General features: G+C 61.6%; 2 protein-coding genes across 2 annotated transcripts; one reads left to right on the plus strand and one right to left on the minus strand.

Annotated features, from left to right (window-relative positions):
- Nucleotides 1-743: 743 nt before the first annotated feature.
- Nucleotides 744-6,109, plus strand: SLC35F6 (solute carrier family 35 member F6). The gene is made up of 7 exons (XM_057404662.1): nt 744-803; nt 1,575-1,612; nt 3,462-3,534; nt 3,605-3,776; nt 4,470-4,682; nt 5,003-5,113; nt 5,302-6,109. The coding sequence occupies exons 1-7, from the start codon at nt 744-746 to the stop codon at nt 5,772-5,774; spliced, it is 1,140 nt and encodes a 379-aa protein (XP_057260645.1). The 3' UTR covers nt 5,775-6,109.
- A 431-nt stretch (nt 6,110-6,540) lies between these two features.
- On the minus strand, nt 6,541-10,047 carry CLU (clusterin). The gene is made up of 8 exons (XM_057404661.1): nt 9,890-10,047; nt 9,161-9,309; nt 8,833-9,003; nt 8,180-8,597; nt 7,533-7,646; nt 7,201-7,427; nt 6,790-6,971; nt 6,541-6,696 (listed from the first exon to the last, which is right to left on the minus strand). Exons 1-8 carry the CDS (start codon nt 9,981-9,983, stop codon nt 6,690-6,692), a joined length of 1,362 nt encoding a protein of 453 aa, XP_057260644.1. The 5' UTR covers nt 9,984-10,047; the 3' UTR covers nt 6,541-6,689.
- Between the last annotated feature and the right edge of the window lie 857 nt (nt 10,048-10,904).

Consider the following 10,904-nt stretch of genomic DNA (forward strand, 5'->3'; position numbering starts at 1 on the left):
CCCCCCATAAGAAAGAAGTAGAGCTGATGGACTGCCTGAAGGGGCCAAAAAGAAATCTGGAGAGGGGGGTTTGACAAGGAACAAGGGGAATGGCAAGGGACAGAGGGGAGGTTGAGTTGAGCTCTTAAGAAGAAGCTCTTCCCTGTGAAGGTGGTGAGGGCCTGGCACAGGTTACCCAGAGAAGCTACAGCTGCCCCATCCCTGGTGGTGTTCAAAGCCAGGATGCACAGGGCTGGCAAGCTCAGGAAATGGGAGTGGAGCCCAGGAGACGGAGGAATTAAACACTATTAATGAGGGGATGGGCCTCATGGCCTCATTAATTCCATGGGACTGGGCAGCTTCTGAGTGATTTGGAGGCTCAGATGATGCATGTGCACTGACCTGCAGGGGTACATGCTTGTGGGCAGGACATGTCACCATCCCCATCACGCCAGCTTGTCCACACTCTTTCTGGTCCCAGTGGGACTGGGTGCCTCCAATGTTCTGTCTGTCCCCTCTGGGGACCCCACAGACCTCGGATAGACGCACAAGCGTGTTTGTGCGCGGCTGGCATTGGCATGGAAGAGTGGGCACATGTTGTGCATTGTGCAGGGGACTTTGCAAGTCAGTGGCTCTGTCACCACTCACCCATGTGTCCTTGGAACAATCACCCATCCTGCGGCTGGAAGAGGGGGACCAGCACAGGGAACAACATGGGACCAACACAGCTGGCCCGTCCTCCCTGCCCAGTCTGTAGTGTCCTCATGGGTGACACCAGTGGGTTTCTGCCAGGGGGGAATCCTGATGTGCTTGAGATACTGCAGGTATGTGGGGTCACTAGCGGTGCAGGAGGCAGATCTACAGCCTGAACATCAGCGGGGGACAGTGGCTGCTGGGTGTCCTGTGGAGTTTGGGGGCACTGCTCTGCTCCCACCCTGTTCCAAGAGGAGTCACTAGAACCAGCACTCACCTCCCATTACATCCCACCCCAGGGCTGTATTTTGGTCCCCCCTCAGCAAGGGCAGGAGGCGATGCCCACCCCTACCCTGCCCATCTGTGGCCCCCCAGCCGTGGGAAGGGTTAACTTGGATTGGCGAAGGCAGCCTTGGCGGAGGCCCTTGGAGTGGGTTTTTTCTCCCCCGAGGCCTCCCACGGGTCACGGCTGCTGGGGCTGACGTGGGATGGAAAAATAATTTATCTCCGTCTGGCGGGGAGGCACGGGGGGGACGGGCGGCAGCAGAACCCACTGCCGGGGGTAGAGGGGCCCCTGGAACCCCTCAGCTGGGTCAGTGGGAGATGGGGCTCACGGGGGGATGGTGGGATCCTGACCCCGGCGAACCCAGGTCCCAGGATGGGGAATCTGAGGCACGGAATTTCCATGGGGCTGGGGGGGGGGGGGGGGGGGGGGGGGAATTGCGCCCCAGAAACAAGCCCCAGGGAGATGAAGGAGGAGGTTGGAGGTCGGGGGGGTAGCCCTTGGAGCTGCAAGGGACCTGAAACCCTAGGATGCCCCCGAGACAGTACCCCCCAGCCCTATAAACGATTAGGTCCGGGCATGGTTTGGTCGAGGCAGGGTTCAACCAGTGCACGTTTAGACCCGGCTCACCGGCTCCATCAACACCCTGGCGGCCAAGTGAGTCCTCCCGGCGGCTGGGGGAAACCCGCACCGCGGGGCTGGGGTCCTGCAGCGGCCTCGGACCCCACCTTGGGCCCTGGGCTGGGCCCACCTCTCTGCTCGGGGTCCTCCCGGGCCTCAGGGCACCCGCAGGCCCTGCGCTCCCCCGCGGCTTGGAGCCCGGTCTGCAGGCCTCCGGTCCTCTCCTTCCATCGCAGAGTTTGTCCCCGCCGGGCTCCGGGGGTGTCACCTGTGCTCGGGCCCCCTCGTGTGACCCTGGAGACAGGGTTCCCCGGCCCACCTCCCCGCCGTATCTCAGCCCCACGCAGGGACTGGGGAGGCCCCCGGGTCTAACTAGGCAGAGCTCCGGTCCAGGCTGTGTTGGCATAGCCCCAGGACCTTCCCGGTGCCCCCCACACCCCGGCTGGGCAGCCCCAGCATGGGGGGCAGGCTGCGCTGTGGGGTGCCCCATAGGGACTGAGCCTGCCGTTGCTGGAGGGCCCAGCTCCTGATGATGGGGAAGGAACGGTGGGGGCTGCATGGCCGGGGGTGCTGGGGGATCTCGCGGATGATGCTGAGGGTGCAGGTCTCCTGCTGTGGGTGCTGTGCCCAGCCCCAGGGTGCTGGGGAGGAGCTGTGGGAGTGACCCCGCAACCAGGCTCCCTGCACTCCAGCTCATCCCTGTAGCCAGCTGGGGGCTGGATTGAGCCCTTTCCCGCAGAGAGCACCCTGGGGTGCTCCCAGCCTTTACGGTGAGGATGAGGACAGTGTTCCCAAGAGCTGCCCAGGCCAGGCAGACCTGCCCAGCCGGCTTATCCCGCTGTTGCTGGGCAGACACACGGGTGTTAGCGGATGGCCAGGCTCCGGCTGCTCCTGGTGTTACAGCAGAGCCAGGTCCCCGGGTGGGGAAACTGAGGCACAGAGTCTCCATGTGGCAGAGCAGAGGTGGGAGGTGGCACCGAGCGCTCACCCCGCTCACGAGGCTCGTGTGTGGCCGGACAAAGCCTCTTGCGAAACACGGACCCGAGCTGTCCCATGGCGCAGGGGCTGCGGCTGGGGCTGACTCACGCTGAAATCTCGCTGGCCTGGCTGAAAAGCCCCTTGCAGAGCAGTGGGGGATGGGCTGGGGGTTGCCCTGGCCTCCACTCGCACCCCATTTCCCCAAGCTCAGCAGCTCTGCGGCCACTCAGCATCAGCAGAAAGCTGCTGGAGTGTTGCTGGGTGCCTGCGTCGATGTGTCAAGGTGCACGGGCATGCCGAGGCTGTCCTGGGGTCCCCTCCTCATGGAGATGGTCCCTCAAGAGGGTTGATCCGTGCTGAAACAGGCCAGGGGAACCTCTACCGCAGCCTATGTTTATCCAGCATTGCCATCTGTGCTGCACGGAATACCCAGAAGAGGGGCTTTGTGCCGCAAAATGATGGCTGGGGGTGTGAGTGGTGGGAGCTGCTGCACCCCAGCCTGTGACCCAGCATAATTTCTGGGTCCTGTGTCTCAGCCCCCAAGTTTTCAAGGCTGGTGATGTAGAGAGGGGGTAGGGTGACTCCCCACCATGCTGTCCTGGTCTCCCCAGCAGGAAATGGTGCTGCCTGGACATGTCCAGCAGCATGGGGACACCGGATCGTGGGACTGTGCAACATGGTGGTATCCATTTCCCTGCCTGTCACTCAGGGCTGGGAGCTGGGCCAGGAGCTGCCGGCAGGTTGAGGCAGCCACAGCCATGTCTCCTTCCCCATGGACATCCTGTCCTTAGAACTGTCACTTCAGGGGGCTGGTGGCCCTTAGGAGAGCCCCAGGGTGGATCTTGGGGGGTGCTTCATCTCCTCGTGGCCCCCTGCTCTAACCACCACTCTCTCCTCTGCCTCCTAGGTGGGCTGATAACTTCAGCGCAGCTGGCTGCAGCGGGAAGGAGGAGCACAGCTTCCAGCACCCCTTCCTGCAGGTGAGCCCCCTGCCCTGGGCAGGGAGGGCCTTGCCAGCAGGACCAGCCCCCCTCACCTGCTCTCTCACAGGCCGTGGGGATGTTCCTGGGTGAATTTTCCTGCCTGGGGGTGTTTTACCTGCTGGTCTGGAGGGATCGGCGAAAGCCAGAGCCCAGTATGGCCCCATCGCAGCCCTTCAATCCCCTGCTCTTCCTGCCTCCCGCTCTCTGCGACATGACTGGGACCAGCATCATGTACGTGGGTAAGTGCTGGACCGTGGGTCAGTGCTTTGCCCTGCAGGGATGTGGCCATCCATGGGTCCAGATTCAGTTTTTGGGCTGCAGGACTGCATGGTGCATTTGGGTTTGACCCTGAAGTGGGTTAGAGGGCTCTGAGCAAACACTTCCCACCCATGCCATGAGTTGTGGCAGGGCTCAGTAAGCCAGGTTCTTCACTGGGAGGCACGGTGTTCCTGTGGAGTGGGGATGTCGGACTGAGTCTCGGCATGAACCTATCTGCTGCCAGATATGAGTAGGAGTGGGGGGAGACAGCATCACTGCCCCTTCCTCTGCTTAATCGCACTTCATCGTCGACTGTAGTGATAGGACAAGGAATAACGGGTTCAAACTTAAATGGGGAAGATTTAGGTTAGCTATATGGAAGAAGCTCTTTACAGTGAGGCCCTGGCACAGGTTGCCCAGCAAAGCTGTGACTGCCTCATCCCTGGTGGTGTTCGAGGCCAGGCTGGACGGGTCTTCGAGCAACCTGGTCTAGTGGAAGGTGTCCCTGCCCTTGGCAGGGGATTGGAACTGGATGATCTTGAGGTCCTTTCCAACCCAAACCATTCTGTGATTCTATGATCTGCTCTTAATTACTGTGGCAGACTGTTAAGTGGTGGTGGTGTGACATTAGATGGCTCCGCACACAACACATGGATCTGTCTCTCCCCACACAGCTTTGAACATGACCAGCGCCTCCAGCTTCCAGATGCTGCGAGGATCTGTCATCATCTTCACCGGGCTCCTCTCCGTGGCCTTCCTGGGCCGCAAGCTGGAGCTGAGCCAGTGGCTGGGCATCCTGGTCACCATCGTGGGGCTGGTGGTGGTGGGGTTGGCTGATCTGCACAGCTCCCATGGCCAGAAACACAACCTCAGCCAGGTGATAACTGGTAGGTGGTGGCCCTCAGGGAAGGTGGGATGGCTATGGTGGGGGAAGAGCTCCTGCAGGGAGCATGCCATGCTCTCCAGGCATGGCTCGGCCGTGTTGCACATCCAGTGGGCAGGGAGATGAGGGCTCAGCCTCCCCTTCCTTCTTCCCTTCCTTCTTTTTCTTCCCCTTCCCCCCCCCTCCTTCTTCTCTCCCCCCCACCACTTCCTTCTTCTCTCCCCCCCTTCCTTTCTTCTTCTCTCCCCCCTCCTTCCTTTATCTTCTTTCCCCGTTCTCCCACCTTCCTTCCTTCTTTTTTCCCTCTTCCTTCTCCCCTTGCAGGCGACCTGCTTATCATCATGGCACAGGTGATTGTTGCCATCCAGATGGTGCTCGAGGAGAAGTTTGTCTACAAGCACGATGTGCACCCACTGCGGGCCGTTGGCACCGAAGGTCTGTTGTGACATCAGCCAAAGGGTTGAGTGCTTGAGGGCTTCTGGATCCCCCAAATCCAGCTTGGGGAGGGCCACATTGTGCAGGGTGGGAGGAGCAGGCTGCAAAGAGGGGGCTGCTGTAGATGTTTGGGTCTTGTGGGGCAGGGAGGGACAAGCTTGGAGCAGCACCCATCTGACACCCTGCAGGTTTCTTTGGCTTCATCATCCTGGCCCTGCTGCTGGTGCCCATGTACTACATCCCAGCGGGCAGCTTCAGTGGGAACCCTCGGCAGACACTGGAAGATGCCCTTGATGCCTTCTGCCAGGTCGGCCACCAGCCCCTCATTGCCGTGGCCCTGCTGGGTAACATCAGCAGTATCGCCTTCTTCAACTTCGCTGGCATCAGCGTCACCAAGGAGATCAGTGCCACCACCCGCATGGTGCTGGACAGCCTCCGCACCCTCGTCATCTGGGCCGTCAGCCTGGCCGTGGGCTGGGAGACCTTCCATGGCCTGGAGATCTTGGGGTTTGGGGTGCTGCTGCTGGGGGCTGCTCTTTACAATGGCCTGCACCGGCCCCTGCTCACCTGCCTGCCCTGGAACACAGATGAGGCTGGCTCGGCAGCTGAACGGGAGGGTTTGCTGCGGGGGGAGAGCACAGCCATCAACAGCGAGAGCTGAGCACCCACTGCCTGTGTCCGGCTTGGTTCTGGGGTTCATTGTCCTGGATGGTCTCACCAGGAGGGGACTGGCATGGTGGTGGTGATGCCAGCCACTGTCCTGCTGCTGTTTGCAGGAGAAACCTCTGCCCTGCCGGTGCTCTGGGAGGAGATGGTGAGGCTGCGCCTGCCCCTCATAGTGGGAAGCAGGCCCTGGGCCCCTGTGTGGGGCACGTTGGAGCCTCTGCCCCTGATCTCAAGAGGCTTGGGAGGTTGGGGAGGAGGGGCTGGCCCCACTGTTTCCCCAGCCTGCCTCTCCCCCTAATAAAAGTGCATCACCTGTGGCTTGCTCTTGGATGTCAGTGCTGGCCATGGGAAGGGTCTGGGAGCCCCCAGGCTGGTGTATGGGGTTCCCACTAAACCCATGACAAGGGTGGGGGTCTGAGCCCTCTACCACTGACCATGCTGGATGAGCCTTGCTCCCAACAGAGGGAGAGGATCCGGCACCCTAAGCCCTTTCACATGGCATGTGGGAAGAGGAGGGGGAGTTCCTGCCCTATTGATTAGATAGAAGGATGAAGTTCTTCCTGTGAGGGTGCTGAGGCACTGGCACAGGTTGGCCAGAGAAGCTGTGGCTGCCCTATCCCTGGCAGTGGCTCACCCCCATTTCACAGTAGCTGATGATCAGTCCCAGGTCCATAGAGCCGTGTTTTGGAAGGTTTTTTGTTTCTGGAAGGTGTATTTGCTTGGCAAAGTGTGTTCCAAAGATGCAGCACAGGCAGGGTGTCGACTCTACCTTTATTTTCTGTTTGGGCTCTGCAGAAGGGCCCGCAGCAGCAGGGAGAGGGCAGTGGTGGTGGCATTTGGCCCCCTGGCATAGGGACAAGGGGGCTTGGTGGGGCACTGGAGTTTGGCAGCAGCGATGAACATCACCCAGCTACTCTCTGCCAGAGGAAGGATGGGAGGGGGTGAGCTATGGCATAGTCGTGTGTCGTCCCCCCCCAGCCCTGCCATGGGATGTGGGGGACTGGACTCACATGGCATTTTGCTTGTAGTGCTGAAGCGCCTGCTCAGCCACGATCTCCATGAAGCGAGGGTCCTCCCAGGAGATGTCCCCAGGCACAGTGAGGGACAGCGGCTCTGAATCAAAGAGCTGCACCGTCACTTGCGTGTCAGGAGGAGCTGAGGGGTCCTCGAGGTTGGGAGCCTTGGAGAGGACCTGGAAGGGGAAGGCATGGGGGCACATAATGCAGGAAGAGCTGGGCTAGCCCCTGTGCCGGCCCCTCGCCCTGGCACCCAGCCCTGCAGCCCGCTGTTGTGCCAAGAGGCACCCGCTTGGGCACACAATCGCCTCATTCTCCCCCTGACCCACTTTCCATGGCTGCTGGCCCTGCTGATGGGGCGACCATAGCAGAAGAGGGGAGGCTCAAGCCCTCCAGCCGGCTCACCGTGGTGACCTGGAGGAAGCCGTCGCCGCCCTGGGTAAGGTTGGCGAGGCGTGAGACCCAGCCGAACTGGCGGTTGAGCTGGTCCAGAAGGCTGGTGGTGTTGAGCATCTCAGCTTGGAAGGCACGCATCAAGTCATCGTAGCGGCGTGTGAAGCGCTCGGCCAGGCGCAGTGCGTCCTCCAGCTGCTCCCGCAGCTGGCTCTGCACAGGGTCTGTCTGCCAGCAGTCTGGGCATGGATTTGTGGGCATCAGGGGGTGTCAGGGCTCACCCCAGCCATCCTCACCCCACCACAGCCATCGTATCACCCCCGGTCCCATGGGGACCAGCTCACCCACGGAGAGGATCTCCCGGCACTTTTCGCACTCATCCCGCATCCGCAGGCAGCCAGCCGAGTTCCGACGGATCTCCCGGCACACCATGCGATCATCGCTGGAGTTACGGGACTCTGTGGGAAAGCACAGCGCAGAATCAGCACCCCAAAACGCCATGGTTAGGGGTGCAAGCTGCAGGGCAGCCCTGACCGACACCCCAGGGTGCTGCGTGGAGACATAGAGGTGCTTTCTCCATGGAATAGTGCCCCCCTCCCTGTTTTCCCGAAACAAAGCACTCCACGCCAGCCTGTGTTTCGAAATCTCCCTTTCCGCAGCCACCCAGCCGGGGGCCGCAGTCGCAGACGGTGATGGCAACAGCGCTGCCTGCCCAAAACAAACACCTTCCCAGGATGGCGGCAGCTCCGGCAGCCAAGATTAGGCTGGGAACCCCCCCCCCAAATCCCAGCACAGCTCTGCACACAGCAGAGCTTGTGATTCCCTGCACTCCCGTGGGGATTCTCTGAGGTGTAGTACTAGGGTTGAGCTCATCCTCTTAAGTTAGTCAGCTCCTAATGAGAAGGAGGAGGTTTGCTGGGAAGCCCAGCTGTAAACATACTGCTTTCAGCCAAACTGGGGAGCCCACAGCACCCAGCAGCGAGCACCCTACCTGGGGCAAAGCCACCCAGCGAGTGCTCCCAACCGCCCTGCGCTTCCTCCAGCATCCGCTGTGTCATCTCGAAGAGCGGCTGGAAGAGGCGGTGGAAGCCGTGGTGGGGATGCTGGAAGAAGGGGTGCAGCTCCCGGGAAAGCCTCTCGCTGCGCAGGGGGAAGTGGACGTGCTGGACCGGGGGGCGGAAAGCCTCGCGGAAGCCGCCGAAGGGTGCTCGGAAGAAGGGATACATGCGGCCATAGACCTGGGTGCTGTCCTGGAAGATGTCATCCACGCCGTCCTCCAGCAACCCGAAACGTTCTTCCAAGTCCTCAAACTGCCGCTCCTGCTGCTGGTCCCGCTCCAGCAGCGAGTCAATGCGCTCGCCATTCACCCAGATAGAGAAGGGTGAAGAATGGTTGAGGAATTCCTCCAGCTGCCAGGCAGGGGAGCAGGATCAGGTCAAAACAAGATCAGGCCAAAATGAGAGAAAGATTCAAGGCCAGGCTGGACCTCAGGGGCTTGGAGCAACCTGGTCTAGTGAAAGGTGTCCCTGCCCATGGGAGGGGGTTGGAACTGGATGAGCTTTGGGGTCCCTTCCAACCCAAACCATGCTGTGAATCTACGGAATCCCCCTCCCCAGCCTCACCAGGCACTGTGGTACCACTCACCTGCCGCCCCACCAGCCCCGATCCACTGTGGCACGTGCGAGAGTAGAAGCGCATGCAGGTGTGCTTGAGGCAGGGCTTGCACTCTTCCCACAGCGCCAGCATCGTCTCGTTGCACACCTCCTGCTTCGCCGCCAGCTGCTGCTCCTTCTCCCTGGCCAGCTGCACCGCCTCCTGCAAGGCAGCCACATCCACCCCAGGGCATCCCTCCACTCCTGGGACACACAGATTCCCCGGCACCGCATTCCCCCAACCCTTTGGGTGCACGCAGCCCAGCTGGCGGGAGCTCGGGTACCAGGTTGAAACAGCCGCCCTCCTCATCCTCACTCACCTCCTTCTTCCTCTTGGTCTCCTCCAAGGTGTGCAAGATGGCTTGGTGGTCCTTACTTGTCTTGTCCATGAGGGTCTTCATCTGCTTCACCCCATTGATGGCATTTTCCACTTCCGTGTCAATGTATTTGCTGCCTGCTGCTGACATCTCTGTGGTTGGGGGCGTGAGGAAGAGGAAGAGCATCCTTCAGCAGGCAGTGGAAGCACCCGCCAGTGCATGCAAATACTTGTGGGTGCAGCATCTTGGTTGCTCGCCAACAGCTTGATTCAAGCTCACAGAACCCAAGAGAAGCGCCCCAAAACCTCACCACATCTGGGACTCCATCTCCCCCCCCCCCCCATAATATTGGGGGTGTGTGCTGTAAGGTTCCCCAGGAGCAGCCTGGTGCTGGGACCCCATCCGTGCCCACATCAGCCCTCACCCACCCAGACTACCCAACCAGGGGAGCACTGGGGGCAGGATCTGCATCCCCCCCCCACCAAAAACATCGAGCCCCAGCCCCTTGGGGATGATGCTCTGTGTCCCCTCCACCCAACCCCCCTGAAACGATGCTGTGCCCCTCCATCCAGCCCTCCCTGAATAATGCTGTACCTGCCCCCCCCCCCCCCCCCCCCAACACAGCACTCCCCCCACTCCATCACTGTCCCATTTGCTCCCCAAGCCTTCAGGGAGCCCCCCCACCAAATGAAAAGCTGTGCCCAACACCCCCCTCCCCCAGCCCCCACTCACGCTTGAGCTCGCTGGGGGGGACAAGCGCCTGCCCCCATCCCCAGGGGAGCAGAAGGCTGAGCAGCGGGAGCAGCGGGAGCAGCAGCAGTGCCATGGTCCGTCCTGGAGGCAGCTCCCTGCGCAGGCAGAGCGGGGGCTTAGAGCAGGAGCCAGGATCCGGCCCCTCGGACACGGGACTCTGACTCAGCAGCGGGCACCAGCCCCCCCCCAGCCATGGCTCTGGGGGGATGGTGATGGCTGGGCTCACACCTCCTTAGCTGGGGGAACCAGGGGCATGTAGCCTGTCCCTAGGAGGGGGGCACTGGGTTGTGGGGTCCCACATGAAGCTCTGCCGGGGGAGACTGGGATGCAAAGCCATGTGTATGTGTTCCCCCCGCCCGCCTGCCTGCGGGACAAACAAGCCCAGGCCTGGGGCCAGGCAGGGCAGGCAGCCAAGGCAGTGACCGGGCATGGATCTCCTCCTCCTCCGCAGGAGCTGTGCTGCCTTTCTTCTCCAGCCCCCTCGGGGATTGAGAGGGGCTGCAAAACCAAGCCAGGGCTGGGCCCCTGCCAGCTGCAGACAGGGATGGGCACTGCTGGCAGTACCCCCCTGGAAGGGTGCCATGGCCAAGGCACCCAGTACTGGCACCTCCGGGATTGTGCAATGAGGAACTGCAGCCCCCTGGGGTTGTGCAGTGGCCCCAGCCCCACCCCCCCTTCCCCCAAACCTGTGCAATGGCCCAGCCGCAGGGTGGCTCTGTTCCCCCCCCCCCCAGCAACACTGGCCCCATGCCACTGCAGCACATCTATTGCAGTAGCCGCTGCACTGCTGCCCCCAAAATGCTGTGCCCCAAATACAACCACCCCCCCCCCAAACCTGGCCCAGCTCCATCCTGCCTGGCCCAGGGCATTGTGGGAAACTCCTGCCTGCAGGGCTGAGCATCACCCACTGCATCACCTCCCCCAGCATGGCCTGGGGGTGCAAGGGGCACCCCTGGGTGCACAGCACACACCTCTGCCTTGCAGTAGCACCCCA

This window comes from Pezoporus wallicus, unplaced genomic scaffold (assembly GCF_028554395.1).
Source record: "Pezoporus wallicus isolate ANWC-B61680 ecotype Strahan unplaced genomic scaffold, APGP_CSIRO_Pwel_v1 contig_11009, whole genome shotgun sequence".
NCBI lineage: Eukaryota > Metazoa > Chordata > Aves > Psittaciformes > Psittacidae > Pezoporus > Pezoporus wallicus.

Excerpts from the sequence above, each read along its gene's own strand:
- CLU (XM_057404661.1), bottom strand. The coding sequence starts at position 9,983 with ATGGCACTGCTGCTGCTCCCGCTGCTCCCGCTGCTCAGCCTTCTGCTC. Across the intron at positions 9,004-9,160 it reads AGACCAAGAGGAAGAAGGAG|GAGGCGGTGCAGCTGGCCAG; the intron begins GTGAGTGAGGAT and ends GCTGCCTTGCAG. Across the intron at positions 8,598-8,832 it reads CGGGGCTGGTGGGGCGGCAG|CTGGAGGAATTCCTCAACCA; the intron begins GTGAGTGGTACC and ends CCTGCCTGGCAG.
- SLC35F6 (XM_057404662.1), top strand. The coding sequence starts at position 744 with ATGGGTGACACCAGTGGGTTTCTGCCAGGGGGGAATCCTGATGTGCTT. Across the intron at positions 804-1,574 it reads ATGTGCTTGAGATACTGCAG|ACCCGGCTCACCGGCTCCAT; the intron begins GTATGTGGGGTC and ends GTGCACGTTTAG. Across the intron at positions 3,535-3,604 it reads TCCAGCACCCCTTCCTGCAG|GCCGTGGGGATGTTCCTGGG; the intron begins GTGAGCCCCCTG and ends GCTCTCTCACAG.